This window comes from Sus scrofa, chromosome 1 (assembly GCF_000003025.6).
Source record: "Sus scrofa isolate TJ Tabasco breed Duroc chromosome 1, Sscrofa11.1, whole genome shotgun sequence".
NCBI lineage: Eukaryota > Metazoa > Chordata > Mammalia > Artiodactyla > Suidae > Sus > Sus scrofa.
The window spans coordinates 184,514,229-184,531,450 of NC_010443.5; the positions used below are offsets into that span (position 1 = coordinate 184,514,229).

A 17,222-nucleotide genomic window follows, 5' to 3' on the forward strand; every position below is an offset into this window, starting at 1 on the left:
AACCTGACTAGTATCCATGAGGATACAGGTTCAATCCCTGGCCCCACTCTGTGGGTTAAGGATTCAGCATTGTCATGAGCTGTGATAGAGGTTGCAGATGTGGCTTAGATCTGGCATTGCTATGGCTGTGGTGTAGGCTGGCAGCTGCAGCTCCGGTTTGACCCCTAGCCTGGCAACTTCCATTTGCCACAGATGCAGCCCTAGAAATATTAAAAAAAAAAAAAAAAGAAAGAAAAAAAAAGGAAAGAAATCTAGAGCCTGAGTTTATCAATTAATCAAACTTCAGAGGCACCAAAAAGGCTTACAAGGAGTGGCATCTTAGGTAAAATCACAGCTTGGCAAGCTACAAAATGGGATGAAGAAAAGGCCAGGTAGGGAGAATAGCATGTTTGCAAAACCAAAAATCAAAGAAAGCATGGAGGAGTTGGCAAGAGACAACCAATAGCTAATTATAATCCCTCACATGTAACCACTTTGAGGAGCTACATTTGTATAGAAGTCAAAGGAATAGACTACTTTTGATTTTTTTAATCTGGAGGTTAACATTTATGTTTTGGAAAGGTTACTCTGTGACCAGTTTGGAGAATGGACTGGAGAGTTTCAAGCCAGTTAGGAAGGAGACTATTGCTGTGATACTGGAAAAAGATGATAGTAGTAAGATTAAGAAAGATTAAAATTGAAAAAGTTAGTAGATTCAGGAGACATTTGAGAGGCATAATTGAGAGAACCTAGTGATCTTTTAAACGAGTGTGGGTAAAGATGGTGAAATACAAAAATGAAAGGACCACAGAAGACAGCCAGGTTTCTATCTTGGACACCCGATGGGATAATAATAATTCTCCGAGACAGGGAAACAGTGATGGGTGAAGATGGTTTCAGTTTGGGATAGACTGATTTTAAAATACGTGTCATGATGTATGGAACTAGGGTTTAGCAGTAAGTATGGTTTGAAATACTGATTTGGGAATCATCATAGGGTGGCTAACATAGCACAGGAAAAATATGGAAGGAGAGAAGAGAGTTGAAATAGAAATTTGAGTATTACAAACACTTAAGGGATAAATGGACAACAGGCACTTGGAAACAACTGAAAAATAGGTAGAAGGAGGAGGAAAATCAGTAGAACACAATTTCAAAAAAGAGGGAGTAGACTGTATTTAATACTGCCGAGGGATTAGATTTTATAATTAAGTCAGTGCCTAATAATTGCAGCAATTAGTTGATCAATAACCTTGGTTATAACTGTTCTAGGGGCATTGAAAAGGGTGAGGATCAATTGTAGTGAGGTGGAGAAGTGAGAATCAAAATAGTAAGAACAGAGCATAGACAATTTTTCAGGAAGCATATCTGTGACGGAGAAGAAAAAATGCGGAGGAGGAGAGGGAGGTACAAGTAACTGGAGGGAGATGTGGACACCACAGGTTTGGTTGTTTGTTCTCCTCTTTTTTGACCGCACCCACAGATGTGGAAGTTCCCTGGGCAGGGATCGAATCTGAGCCGCAGCTGCGACCTAAAGCCACGAGTAGGGGCAGTGCTGGATCCTCTATCCACTGTACCACAGCAAGAACTCCAGGATTTTTTTTGTTTTGTTTTAATGTAAACAAAGATAAGACCCTTAAATATATCTAAAAACTGATGGGATAAGCAATGAGGTCCTGCTGTATAGCACAGGGAACTATATTCAATTGTTTGTGATGGAACATAATGGAAGATAATGAGAAAAAGAACATATATGCATATGTATGTATGTACAACTGAGTGACTTTGCTGTACAGTAGAAACTGACAAAAAATTGTAAATCAATTATAATTTAAAAAAAAGGCTTTTTAAACTGATGAGAAAAAGCATCAGAGATGGAGTTCCTGTCATGGCTCAGTGGTAACAAACCTGACTACTATCCATGAGGATCTCTGACCTCACTCAGTGGGTTAAGGATCTGGCGTTGCTGTGAGCTGTGGTTTAGGTCGCAGACCCGGCTCAGATCCTGCGCTATTGGCTGTGGCGTACGCTGGCAGCTATAGCTCTGATTGGACCCCTAGCCTGGGAACCTCCATATGCCACAGGTGTAACCCTAAAAAGCAAAAAAAAAAAAAAAAAAAAACAGGCGGGAAAAACAGAAAACAAGTCAACAAGGCTAAGTGATGGAATGAGAGGTAAATGACTAGGAGATAGGGAGATAGAAGGGAATGGTATCAAAGGATAGGTAAAGGAAAAGATTATGGAAGAAATAAAATTTAACAGTCACCTATAAAATAAAGTAGGAGGAGAGAGACATCTGGTGATAAGAGACAGAATTACAAGGCTCTGATACACTGCTATACTGCTACAGCCATTATCTGTATCACTGATGATATTAATGTTTCCAGAATTAGGCACTCAGTAAGAAATACCCACAGTATCTTCAAAATGTTCAAGCATCTGTCACCATTTAGCAGATTTAAAATTCATTCAATCAATTTGGTCAATTTCCTTAGAATCTTTGTCATAACAATCATTAAAATAACTTTATTAAAAAGTTCCTTTAACACTCCCACATCTTAAACTCCTAAGGATTCAAAACAGTTTTTATCTGGATTACATAGCATAATAAAGTACCAACCTAGAAACCTGATTTTATAACCACAGACATTTATCTAAAATCTAAAAGGAAAAGCCAGAAATGCTCTAAGGTGGAAGCATTCATCTGAACCAAAAACTCTGAGTTTAAAACATCACTGGAAAAGAATTCAACAAATAGATAAGAAAGGAATCTATCATGATAAAGTAAATTTTACAGAGAAAAGTAATAGGAAGTTTTATAAGATCAAGTATAAGGAAGAAGAAAGATGTTCTAAAGAGCCATTATTCCTCTTTTCTATTTAAAAAATTTTGAAATATTACATACAAAAGAGGTTGCATAGCCTATTGAATAAGAACAGGGATTCTGGAATGAGCAAGTCTAGCCTGAAATGCAACTCCACCTTGGGCAAGTAACCTAATCTTTCTGGGTTTCATATTCCTCAACTGTAAAATGAGGATAACACCCACCTCAGTATGAATGTTAAGGATTAAATGAGTTAATACACATCAAGTACTTGGAACAACATTTTGGCACATACTAAACATTATATACATTATCTACTCTTATTATTACAACAAATGTATAAACACAGTTTAAAGAATAAAACAAACACATACACTCCCCTCTATTTAGCAACTCAGAAGCTCTCAGGATGCCCCAATCCAATCACAGCCCCAATCCTTCCTCCCTCCAGAAATAACCATCCTGAATTTTGTGTTGATTTTATTCTTTCTTCAAAGACAATTGGGATATTGTAAGCAATATATGAAACTTATTTTATAAAATGATGAAAAATCTGAAGCTAAATGTTTTTAAAGCTTGAAAATAAAAATTTCACTAGATTAGGAAAATCCGTATTAGAAACCCACAAACTTACTCGAACAACTTTTTTGCTTGTATCGTTACTGCTTTGCCATCCAGATTCCTCAAGTTTGGTCAGATTGTTAAATTTTTGGTTTACATCTTCTATCTGTTAGTAAAGCACAAGTTTATCATATTACTGCTAACCACATTAAAATTACAAATAAACTGAAGCTTCAAAAGAAATTGAGAAAGTCAACATAAAATTAGACTAAGTCATTCTCAGTTTGGTATTCAAGTAAAAAACTCTTCAAGTAAAACTGTTCCTTTTTATTTTTGGTCTTATAAACCTCCATAAATTTACATAAAGGATGTCATATATGGATAACTCTTCTAAATTATTTTTGATCCCTAAAATGGTAGGAGAGATATTCTAAATGTTTTTGTTTCCTAAATTACATAAAGTGAACATAACATAATCTTTCTCTCTCTTTTTTTTTTCTGCCACACCCAAGGCATGTGTTAGTTCCCGAGGGCCAGGGATCAAACCTGCGCCATAGCAGCAACCAAGCCACAGCAGTGACAACAGCTAGATCCCTGACCCACTGAGCCACAAAGAACTCCTCACTCTCTTTTTTTGTAGTTTTTTTTTTTTTTTTTTGCTATTTCTTGGGCCGCTCCCTCGGCATATGGAGGTTCCCAGGCTAGGGGTCCAATTGGAGCTATAGTCTCCAGCCTACGCCAGAGCCACAGCAACACAGGATCCGAGCCGCGTCTGCAACCTACACCACAGCTCAAGGCAACGCCGGATCGTTAACCCACTGAGCAAGGGCAGGGACCGAACCCGCAACCTCATGGTTCCTAGTCGGATTTGTTAACCACTGCGCCACGACGGGAACTCCTTTTTTTGTAGTTTATTACTGAAGGACATCTTGGCTGTTTCCAAGTTTAGGCAATTATGAATAAAGATGCCATGAACAATAGTGTACACTTTTTTATGTGAACATGTTTGCAATCAATTAGGTAGATACCAAGAACTATGACTACTGGATTGTATAAGAGCATATTTAGTTTTGTAAGAAACAGCCAAACTGTCTTCCCAAGTGACTGTACATTTTGCACTCTTACCAACCGTAGTTCCTGTTGCTCTGCATACTCACCAGCACTTGGTGCTGTCAGTGGTTTGGATTTTTGCCATTTTAATAGGCCTGCAGTGGTATCTCACTATAGTTACTGTAGTTTTACTAGCATGGAATGTTGATACTTATTTCTCTTTTTGTTTTTTCTTTTTAGGACCTCACTCGTGGTATATGCAAATTCCCAGGCTACGGGTTGAATTGGAGCCACAGCTGCTGGCCTACACCACTGCCATAGAAACTGGGATCAGAGCCGCATCTGCGACCTATACCACAGCTTATAGCAATGCTGGATCCCCAACCCACTGAGAGAGGTCAGAGATCAAACCTGAATCTTCATGGATACAAGTCAGATTTGTTTCCATTGCACGACAACAGGAACTCTGAGCCTTATCTCTTCATATGCTTACTTGTCATCTGCGTATCTTCTTTGGAGAAGTGTCTGTACAGGACTTTTCTTCATTTTAAAATCAGGTTGTTTTAAGGGTTCTTTGTATATTTTGATGAAGAATAGTCCTTTATCAGATACGTCTTTTGCAAATACTTTCTCCTAGTCTGTGGCTTGCCTTCTCATTCTCCTGACACAATTTCATTTTAAAAGATTCAAACAATATCCCCATCCTTTTAGTATTTCCAGTCTCCAAAGAGGTAACCACTGTCAACAGTTTGGTAAACTTGCCTCAAGTCCCCTTACTATGCATTTATATTCATATGTACTCTCAATCTTTCTCTCAAAAAATTTTTTTAAATGTCCAAGACTCAGGATTACATTTATGATCAATTGATTTTCAACAAGATTGCCACTGCAATTCAATGAGGAAAAAACAGTCTTTTTAATAAATAATACTGGGAAAATTGGATATCTACAAGAAAAAAGATGAATTTAGATTTATACCAATACCAGACACAAAAATAAACTCCAAATGGATCACAGGCTTAACTGTAAGAGCTAAAATTATAACACTTTCAGAAAAAATCCTGAGAGAAAATCTTTGTGACCTATAGTTAAGCAAAAAGAGATCTTAGACATGACCACAATAGAAAAAAACTGATAAATTGAACTTCATCGAAAGCACTACAATCTGCACTGCAAAAGACACCATTAAGAAAATTAAAAGACAAGCCACAAGCTGGGAGATAATATTTGCAAATAATATTTCTGATAAAGGACTTGTATCCAGGAGTTTCCGTTGTGGCTCAGCAGGTTAAGAACCTGACTAGTATCCATGACGATGTGGGTTCGATCCCTGGCCTTGCTCAGTGGGTTAAGGATCCAGCATTACCGAAAGCTATGGTATAGATCCACATTACCGAAAGCTATGGTGTAAGTCATAGATGAGGCTCAGATCTGGCATGGACGTGGCTGTGGCCAGCAGCTGCAGCTCTGATTCACCCTCTACCCTGGGAACTTCCATATGCCACAGGTGTGGCGCTAAAAAGCAAAATCTTAAAATTTAAGAAAAAAATGTTTAAAAAAAAGGACTATATCCAGGATATATGAAAAACACAACTCAATAATAAAAAGGCAAACCAATTTTAAAACGTGCAAAAGAAACGACTAGACTTTTTGCCAAAAAAGACACATGAATGACTAATAGGCATATAAAAAGATGCTTAACATCATTACTGATTAAGGAAATGCAAATCAAAACTGCAGTGAGAGGCTGCACACACACTAGGATGGCTATACTAAAAAGATAGGCGGGAGTTCCCATTGAGGCTCAGTGGTTAACGAGCCCGACTAGGATCCACGAGGATTCGGGTTCAATCCCTGGCCTTACTCAGTGGGTTAAGGATCCAGTGTTGCCGTGAGCTGTGGTGTAGGTTACAGACACAGCTTGGATCCAGTGCTGCTGTGGCTGTAGTGCAGGCCAATAGCTGCAGTTCCAATTCAACCCCTAGCCTGGGAACTTCCATATGCTGCAGGTGTGGCCCTAAAAAGACAAAGGAAAAAAAAAAAGGCAATAACAAGTATGGATATGGTGAAAGGGGGACATACATTGTTCGTGAGAAAGTAAAATGCTGTAATCACTTTTAGAAAATACTTTGGCAGTTTCATTGGGTTAGGGATTGGCGTTGCTGTGGCTATGGTGTAGGCTGGCAGCTGTAGCTCTGATTCGACCCCAAGCTTGGGAACTTCCATATGCTGTGGGTACAGCTCTTAAAAAAAAAAAAAAAAAGAAAGAAAGAAAGAAATTAAACAAAATTCACCATATGATCATCGATATCTAGGTATCTACCCGAGAGAAATGAAAATATATGTCCACACAACTATTTGTATATGAGCATTCATAAGACTTCAAAATCATCATAGTGGAAACAATCTAAATGTTCATCCATTGGTAAATAAAGTACAGATAAATGTATCTACAACATGGATGAACCTCAAAAACATCATGCTAAGTGAAAGAAGCCACCACATGGAAAAGCCAACATATTGTATTCTTCTACTTTATATAAAGTGTCCAAAAAAGGAAAATCTACATAGATGGCAAGAAGATTAGTGGTTGCTTAGGCCTCGGAGTGGGAATGGGGACTGACTTGCAAATAGGCAGGAAGGATCCTTTTGTGGTGATAAAAATGTTCTAAATTAGATTATAGTGATGGTTGCAAAGCTCTAAATATATGGAAAATCACTGAACTGTACACATAAAATGGGCATATTTATGATAGGTAGATTATACTTCCAATACAACTCTTAAAAAAAAAAAAAAAGGCCTAGAAGCCAAGTTGAAGAGGCTCCCACAGGCCAAAGCTGACAAGTAAGTATCAATAAAGACAGTAACTATAAATAATGAAAACATATTGAATATTTTTAAATCCACAAATTAATAATCACACTAAGAAACACAAAATCAGGAGTTCCCATTGTTTCTCAGCAGTTATAAGCCTGACTAGTATCCATGAGGTCGCAGATTCAATCCCTGGCCTCATTCAGTGGGTAAAGGATCCAGCATTGCCACGAGCTGTGGTGTAGGTCGCAGATGTAGCTTGGATCCCATGTTGCTGTGGCTGTGGTATAGGCGGGCAGCTATAGCCCCGATTCAACCCCTAGCCTAGAAACTTCCATATGCCATGGGTGAGGCCCTAAAAGGAAGAAAAGAAAAAAGAAAAAAGAAAAAAAAAAAACAAAAACCGAAAAATCAACTGATCACCAATGAAGGATACTAGTAACCAACTCAATGATATGAAAACTGGTAAATATATACATACTGGTCATAAAGTAATGCTTACATTATTATGACAACATAAACACTCTTCACATCTGGGCCATATAAATATTGAGACTGTTTACTTCTCTAGACTTAATACTTATTTTGCTTTTTTCTTGTTACTTGTTCATGAGTCTATCATCAATTCACTCTAAACTCTGCACATACGTATAAATCTCTTAACATAGTTTAAGAAACAAATCAGATATTTTCCTCAGTTCAGCTTTCCAGAGACAGATCTGGCAGAGCCCTTGGCTCCATCTCTGATCAGAGCCACTGCTCGCTAAACTTGCTGCACACTTTCTTGGCTCCTGCTAGGCCTCAATACTCTTAGCCCCTTTCTGGGGATCAACCCCACTTCCTCCCCATTCTTGGCTTACCCCCTCACTTTCGTGAGGTACCTTCTCACCTAGCATCCTGAGAAAGACTGTTGGGGAGGTAATATTTGAGACTGTATGTTTGGAAAATGCTCTTCCACCCTCACACTTGATTGTCCAGCTAGAGAACTTCAGGTAGGAAGTTATTTTCTTCAGAAGTCTGAGGGCCTCGTTCTCTCAGCTTTAAATGCTGCTGTTGTGAAATCCAAGGTCATTCTGATTCTTTTTTTTTTTTTTTTTGGCTTTTTAGGGCTGCACTGCTGCATATAGAAGTTCCCAGGCTAGGGGTTGAATCTGAGGTATACCCGCTGGCCTATGCTGCAGCCACATGGGATCTGAGCCATGTCTGCGACCTACACCGCAGCTCACAGCAGTGCCGGACCCTTAACATAATGAGCAATGCCAGGGATCAAACCTTTGACCTCATGGTCACTAGGTGGGTTGTTACCACTGAGTCATGATGAGAACTCTCGTTCTGACTTTTGATCCTTTGTATGAAATTGTTCTCTACGGAGACTTCTAGAGTTTTCATCCCACGAGTTGTACAGTTACACTTAATGACGTGCACTGGTGTGGGGCCATTCTGATTCACAATGCTGGGCAATTAATGGGCTCTTCCATCTGGAATTCATGTCCTCTAGTTCTAGGGAAAATTTTTAAGCTATGTCATTGATCATTTACTTTCTATTTTTTTCTATATACTTTTTCTGGAATTCTTATTATTTGGATACTATACTCTTTCTAATAGTTTTCTTCCTCCATCCAAACAGCTTTCTTCTTATGTTTGCTTGGCTTTTTTCTTTCGGGTTTGAAACGTTCTTAAAATGTCTAATATACGTTTTTGAAATCATATTTTGTATGCATATTTCTAAAATATGCTCAAAAAGCTAAATAGCATCATCTCCTCCCATGTCTTTACTGACCCTACCAGTGATTCCCTCTCTCATAGCACTTTCACATTAGATTGGAATTATGTTTTGTCTAACTCACTAATCATACTACAAACTCCTCTGGGACAGAGAATGTGCCTTATTTTATCAATGCCTAGCACAATATCTGGCATAAGTAGGAATTCAGTAACTGCTAGATGAACTGAACCACTAAAGAATATGTTCACTCACTTTCCCACATGTAGAATCGTTATAGATTATTCAACAGTTGAATATAATCTCAATTTCCCACCCAAATAGAAACTATATTGACAATATAGGGGAGAAGAAATCAGTCATCAAATTTAAATAGCACAATGGGGTCCCCATGTGGCATGGCCAGTTGAGGATCCAGCTTTGTCACTGGAGGGGCTCAGGTCACTGCTGTCAGAAGGGTTCAATCCTTGCACTAGGAACTTCCACATGCCATGGATGCAGCCAAAAAAGAAAATTTAAACCGTGCTTCACAGTTTATTAAGGTGCTAATATATCATTTAATATTATAGGTACATAAGCAGCTACTGTTAACCCTTTTATTTTATTTATTTATTTTGTTGTTGTTGTTGCTATTTCTTGGGCCGCTCCCGCGGCATATGGAGGTTCCCAGGCTAGGGGTTGAATTGGAGCTGTAGTCACCGGCCTACGCCAGAGCCACAGCAACGCGGGATCCGAGCCGTGTCTGCAACCTGCACCACAGCTCACGGCAACGCCGGATCGTTAACCCACTGAGCAAGGCCAGGGACCGAACCCGCAACCTCATGGTTCCTAGTCGGATTCGTTAACCACTGCGCCACGACGGGAACTCCTTGTTAACCCTTTTATACTACTGTGACCTCATTTTCCAAAAAGTAGGCTCAAAGGTATATTTGATATATTTGAATATATTTATGTTGATTTGAATATATTTATTCAAAATACTTGATCACATACCTGAAAACTAACCATATCCCAAAATCCATCCAGATCAGTACAGGTAGTCTCCTTTTCACCTCGTTTATATTCACAATTGTCCACCAGTCCTTCAAACTGTTTGAACCTTTCTTTCATAAGAAGTCTTGTCTGGCCAACTGCTGTGCGAATAAGATCTTTAGCTAAAGGAAATACAGGGTTTTTAAAAGTTAAAGGACAAAACAGGACCTTTATTGCAAGCCAACCAGCTAAGACAACGTCATTCCAAATATCCTAAGGGTTACAGAATCAAATTCTTCAAGTAAGACAAAAAATATTTACTACAGAATTTTGTCATACAAATACTGAGCATTTACTATCTGCTTCAATTCCCGCTAAATATTAGCAATACACACCCTTATATATTTTGCTACATAGTAAAAAGCATTCTACCTCTCCTTGTGTTTTATAAGAATTCAACTTCAAACAACTCAATGCACATCAGTACCAAAAGACTTCAAGCAGACAGCACACAAATGATTTTTTCTAAACAGCTTTCCTGAATAGGTAAAATTAAGGAACTTTTCTGAAAATGTCATGTTAATTTAGGTAATTCTTGTCAAGAAAATGTTTTTTGTATAATTAAACAATACCAGATATAGATGTCATTCATAAAGTCATAGTAAAAAAAAAAAAAATCTGGAGTTCCCGTCGTGGCGCAGTGGTTAACGAATCCGACTAGGAACCATGAGGTTGCGGGTTCGATCCCTGCCCTTGCTCAGTGGGTTAACGACCTGGCGTTGCCGTGAGCTGTGGTGTAGGTTGCAGACACGGCTCGGATCCCGCGTTGCTGTGGCTCTGGCGTAGGCCGGTGGCTACAGCTCCAATTCAACCCCTAGCCTGGGAACCTCCATATGCCGCAGGAGCAGCCCAAGAAATAGCAACAATAACAACAACAACAACAAAAAAAAAAAAAAAAAAAAAAATCTAGTAATAGGCAGACATAACTCATGAATGATAGTTAATATTCTAACTACTTACATCTTTTAAGTCAGATACTATTTTTGCACACAAGAATTAGTGAACATATGTGAAAAATTCTTGCTATTTTGAATAACAATGAGACTATAAAGTTGGACATTAGGTTTTTATGTTTCACATAAATGTAATCATATTGAAACAAAGCTAAGGCATTAAAAAATATAAATGTCAGGCGTTCCCATCGCGGCTCAGTGGTAATGAACCCAACTAGTATCCATGAGGATGAGGGTTCAATCCTGGGCCTCAATCCGATGTTGCCATGAACTGTGGTGTAGTTTGCAGATGTGGCTCAGATCTGGCGTTGCTGTGGCTATGATGCAGGCAAGCAGCTGCAGCTGTGATTCAGTCCCTAACCTGGGAACTTCCATATGCCGCAGGTGCAGCCCTAAATAGACAATAAAATAAAATAAAAACAAATGTTCCCTCACCATCATCTGGAATGTCCAATTCAAGCTTTCTGTCCCATTCAAAGCAGTGTGAAGTTAACTTCTCAGTTTCCAATTGGAGAATATTTCTAAAATTATGACATACATTTCAGTTTTGTAAATGTTTCTCACCCTAATATCTAAGTATTAGCATTATAGCACTTACAGAATATTAATTTACCAGAATGGATGCTTAATTATTTTTATCAACTATGACATATTAAAATCCAGAAAGACAAGTCGACACTATATATGTCCATACTTCTACACCTAAAATTTAAGTGGATAGTTAATGTCAAGAGCCCATTTTCAACCTAATATTATTTTTTTCTGTTCTTATTTTTCAGTGCCTGAGCAGAAAGAATTGGACATTCCTTAGTTCCGTTATTAGTTCTATTTTCCATGGAACTAAGACCAATCCAATTTCCAAGAGTATGTTTAGGCTAAAAACTATTAAGTTTCGATTTAAAGTGATAGGCCCTTACAGATTCTATTATGCCTTTTTTTGTTCAAAGGCAGTGGTTCTTAACTGCAGTCAGTTTTTCCTACCAGGGGACATTTGGCAATATCTAGAAACATATTTGATTGTCATAAACTGGAGCAGTGATACTAGCCATTGCTACAAAACATCCTGCAGTACAGGGGACGGACCCCAAGCAAGAATTATCCAGTGTAGGGAAGTTCTCTTGTGGCCCAGTGGGTTAAGGATCTAGCACTGGGTTGCTGCTGCAGCACAGGTTCAGTACCTGGCCCAGGAACTTCTGCATGCTGCGGACGTGATCCAAAAAACAACAACAACAACAAAAAAAACCAAACCAGAACAAAACAAAACAAAAAAACTAAGCAGTCTAAAATGTCAATAGTGCCAAGGTTAAGAAACTCTGGCCTCAGGAGTTCCCGTCGTGGCGCAGTGGTTAACGAACCTGACTAGGAACCATGAGGTTGCGGGTTCGGTTCCTGCCCTTGCTCAGTGGGTTAACGATCCGGCGTTGCCGTGAGCTGTGGTGTAGGTTGCAGACGCGGCTCGGATCCTGCGTTGCTGTGGCTCTGGCACAGGCCGGTGGCTACAGCTCTGATTAGACCCCTAGCCTGGGAACCTCCATATGCCGTGGAAGCGGCCCAAAGAAATAGCAAAAAAAATGACAGAAAAAAAAAATAAATAAAAAAAATAAAATAAAATCATCCAAGCAGGAAAACTGAGGATAGTATTTATTTCTTAGAAGAAAAATTTAGCTGTTTATATCTAGTGGCAACAGAGAATAGCTTAATTAATGAGAAAGGAGACCTGGAGTAGATCTGATATTATTTAGCTGGGTAAATTGCTTATCATCTCAGTGTCTCAGTTGAAAATGACAATGGACTAGCTAAACTCTAAAAGACTTTACAAGGCTAAAATGTTATACCCTGAAACAATTGAAGTGGCTCCCAAACATATAAAAAGAAACTAATTCATAACGGAAAGAATGGATATTAAAACTAGAGCAAGATGATATTTCTTACCTATTTGATTGGCAAAGCTCAAAAAATTGTTAATATTGTATTGGAAAAGGTATGAGGGTTTTCTTGCTACATTCACTCAAAAATAATACAATAGAATCATTTTCTATGTGATATGAAATGTTGAGAGGCCTTTTACTAAATGTAGGCCTCTGACATGTTTCCAAGGCATTTAGGTAACATGTTGAAGATCTCCAAATAGGATGTTAATTTTCTCTTCACAGTTGGAGAAATATCATTCTGTCTCATGATTTGATGGGCTTCCTACCATTTCCCATCATCCTTCTTTCATAAACTTTAATTTTGTTCCTTGTAGTGGGGGGAAAAGGTATGAGAAAATAGGAACTCCCATACCTTGATGGAGTGAATGTAAATTAAAATCTTTATATAAATTTGCACATGAGAGAATTAAAACATAGACAGGGCTGTTCTTCGCAGCCTTGTTTGTAATAGTAGTAGACTGAACCCAATGTAAATAACCATCAAAAGGGGACCTATTAAGTAAATTATGGTAAATTCAAATAACTGGATACTATGTGACCATTAAACATACACATGCACACACAAAACAACATGAGAAAGCTCTTTAAGTAATAAAATGTAATGTCTACTACATGTAATCTTAAATGAAAATAGAACAGTATGCTATTGTTTATACAAAAGAAAATATGTACATATATGCTTGTTAGCCTACATATGCATTATCCACCTCTGTAAGGATCCACAAGAAATGAGTAACACTCGCTTCCGAGAAAAGTTTGAATTACAGGGATGGGAGACAGAGTTGGGAAAAAGATTTCCCACTTATAACTTTTTCTACCATTTGAGTTAGGAACCACACTAATGTACTAGTTACCGAAAAAAAGTATGAAAATGTAAAAGATTAATGAAAATCACAGAAATCCAGTTTCCCCTAATTCATCTACTATATTCAGATTAAAAATAGCTTAATTTTGATTTTAAATGTCTAGACATTAACACAAAATTCTTACACTAGGAACAAATGGACACACCTGAAGTATGGCACATCATGTGGCTGAGGTATCTGATCTTCATTTATTTCAAGTAATGGGACAACCTCTTTTATTGAATGGCTATTTGAATTTTTATTAGTAAATTCATTTTTATTTAAGACATGTTCTAAAGATAAAAGAAAATATTATATATAAATTTCAAAACAGCAACTCTTAAAATGACATCCCCCACAGGACAAATTTTTTAAATCCTTCAATATTTTTCAATGTTGAATTTAAAAACTTTACTTCTGTCTCATTCACCATAGATCCTCTAAAGCGTCTCCCAATACTCTTCACCTCTTCAAATTTATACTTATTTCTCCCCACCTTCTCAGTCTGTATTCCTTATTCCAACTCTTTCTCTCTGAAGATATTTTGCCCCATGTTTTCCCCATCCCAGCCCCAAGATCACACCCTTAAACTATAAGGTGAAAAAGCTCTAAACAGCCTAATAAATGTCAAAGCAGAAGAGTAAAAAATTAATTAAAATATGGTACCTTTATCTGAAACTGTTACAGAATCCAAAGGACATTGTAATTTACTTGAATCTTGATGTTCTGTTTTGGCAGAGTAGGTTTTACATTTTTGTGCCAAGATTTCTTTTGTTGCTTGAGTCTTATCACTAAAAACAATAGCAAAAGTATACTTTATGAAACATGAGCCTCATATATCTAATTGAAGGATTTCAAAATGATGTTGCTTTTTAAAAACTGGGATAAAATCAAAACATTTTAGAAGTAGTTTTCCTAAAGTAATACTCAGCAAAAAACCAAAAAACAAAAAACAGGGAGTTCTGGTCGTGGCGCAGTGGTTAACAAATCTGACTAGGAACCATGAGGTTGCAGGTTCAATCCCTGGCCTTGCTCAGTGCGTTAAGGATTCGGCGTTGCCGTGAGCTGTGGTGTAGATCACAGATGTGGCTTGGATCTGGCATTGTTGTGGCTCTGGCATAGACCGGCAGCTGTAACTCTGATTAGACCCCTAGCCTGGGAACCTCCATATGCCACAGGTGCAGCCCTAAAAAGACAAGAGACCAAAAAAAAAAAAAAAAAAAAAAGAGAGGGAGAGAGTTCCTGCTGTGGCTCCATAGGTAAAGAACCCAATGATGTCTCAGGTTCCATCCTGGCCTTGCTCAGTGGGTTAAGGATAGGGTGTTGCCACAAGCTGAAGCGTGGGTCACAGATGCAGCTCAGATTCAGTGCTGCTGTGGCATAGGCCAGCAGCTGCAGCTCCAATTCAACCACTAGCCTGGGCACTTCCATATGTCACAGGTGTGGCAGTAAAAAGAAACAAACAAACAAACAAAAAAATTAAAGGCAAAAAAACCCCAAAGTATACTGTGAAAATAACAACAACCTATAAGAAATTCAAAAACTGTCAAATACATTACTGTAGCCTTCTAAAGAATTTTTTAAAGACCAAATTTTCATGATTTACAATTATCATTTACTAACTAAATAATAACTTTTAAAAAGCACAGGACAGGGAGTTCCTGTTGTGGCACAGCAGAAATGAATCTGACTAGTATCCATGAGGATGTGGGTTCGATCCCTGGCCTCGCTCAGTGGAGCGGGGATCTGGCATTGCCGTGAACTGTGGTATAGGTCGTAGATGCAGCTGGGATCCTGAGTTGCTGTGGCTGGTAGCTGTAGCTCTGATTCGACCCCTGGCCTGGGAACTTATATGCCTCAGATGCAGCCCTGAAAAGCTAAAAAAAAAAAAAACCACAAAACAAAAACCATTAAATTCTTACACTTCTATGTTGAAAGCGGTCCAGGTATAACTGGGTGTCAGGAAAGCACTGGCACTTCTGGGGGTCATAGGTGTTACTTGATAGGTCTTCAGACCATCTAGTGGCTGAAACATAAAATCTTTAGGTGCAAAGGAATTCTTCCCTTTCATTTTTGCAGTATCTGTTTTAGGTAAAGTTTCTGTTTTTGATAAGACTCCATCTGGATCCATTTCATTTGTTGCACTAGTTTGTGAATCCAAAGTATTTTCAGTGAAGAAACTACTAAACTCGGTTTTAAAAGAAATGACCTAGATGTGAGGAAACAAAATAGAGTGAGAATTTCTCCTCTGGGGATATAATCAACCAATTTTTAAAATATGAAAAAATATGAAAATTGAAATAAGTATCTCATGTACATAAGTTGAGACAAAAACAAATAAAATTAAATGTATATATGGAATCAGAAGATCAGCTAGCTGAACCACTATTACCAGAGAAAGAACCAATCCTCATTAAAAGGACTAAATAAAATGTTTAAGGTATTGTAGCAAATTAAAATATATGAAAATTAAGGTGGAAAAATTACCCACATAATACTTACCTCTGTATTTAAATTATGTTGATAATCACAATGGTTTAAGATTCAAAAATCCAGTGTTTATTGGATGACTACTATTGTCAAGGACCAAATCCTTTTTTCAAATAACCTTGGATTATTACAAATAATCTTATCATATGAGCAAAAGTATCTCTTAAATGTGACACAGTAATTTTAACCATATAAAATGTGCAGCTTCTTTTGTTTTTCAAGTCAATTTGTTTTAGCTTTTTAGTTCCAATATAATTGACATGTACATTATATTAGTTTCAGGTGTATGACATAATTTGATATTTATATATACTACAAAATGATCTAGACAGTAGGTCTAGGAACATCTGTCACTATACAGTTATAATTTTATTTTCTCATGATGAGAACTTTTACAACCTACCCTCTTCGTAACTTTCAAATATATAATACAGTGTCATCAACCATAGTCACCATTATGTCCATTACATTCCAGGATTTAGTTATTTTGTAACTGGAAGTTTGTACCTTTTGACCACTTTCACCTGTTTCACCATGTAAACATAATGTTAGAGGTTTTTACATTTCTGCTTTTTTATGCAATATGAACCGAACCCAGAATGTTTCAACTTGGACAAGGGTAACACTGTCCGTGAGGCCAGAGTGGCAGTGAAAGTAAAAACAAGTGGTAATCCTTAAGGGAAAAAAATCAATCTCGGTGGAGGACTATGAGTGCCACCTGCTTATCTGTAAAGATTCATCCTAAACTGTGCCTTCCTTGGAGGATCTTTATTCTTAGTTAAGAATCTAGCCACTTTCTTAAACTTCTGCATAACTTTTTCCTTTTTTTTTCTTTTTTTTTTTGTAGGGGCTGAACCTGTGGCATATGGAAGTTCCCAGACTAGGGGTCGAATCGGAACTACAGCAGCTGCCTACACCACAGCCACAGCAATGAGGATCCAAGCCAAGCCTGCAACCTACACCACAGCTCATGGCAACACTGGATCCTTAACCCACCGAGCAAGGCCAGGGATCAAACC

At 37.9% G+C, this 17,222-nt stretch overlaps 1 protein-coding gene across 2 annotated transcripts in view; it reads right to left on the reverse strand.

Annotated features, from left to right (window-relative positions):
- DLGAP5 (DLG associated protein 5) overlaps nucleotides 1-17,222 on the reverse strand; it is a 49,238-nt gene that overhangs the window by 13,438 nt on the left and 18,578 nt on the right. For both annotated transcript variants that reach the window (XM_003121820.4, XM_021102311.1), the window contains exons 8-13: nucleotides 15,636-15,922; nucleotides 14,380-14,504; nucleotides 13,880-14,006; nucleotides 11,373-11,458; nucleotides 9,946-10,106; nucleotides 3,438-3,530 (exon numbers count right to left, since the gene is read on the reverse strand). In XM_003121820.4, coding sequence (XP_003121868.1) covers nucleotides 3,438-3,530; nucleotides 9,946-10,106; nucleotides 11,373-11,458; nucleotides 13,880-14,006; nucleotides 14,380-14,504; nucleotides 15,636-15,922 — 879 coding nt within the window. The remainder of the gene's footprint in view (nucleotides 1-3,437; nucleotides 3,531-9,945; nucleotides 10,107-11,372; nucleotides 11,459-13,879; nucleotides 14,007-14,379; nucleotides 14,505-15,635; nucleotides 15,923-17,222) is intronic.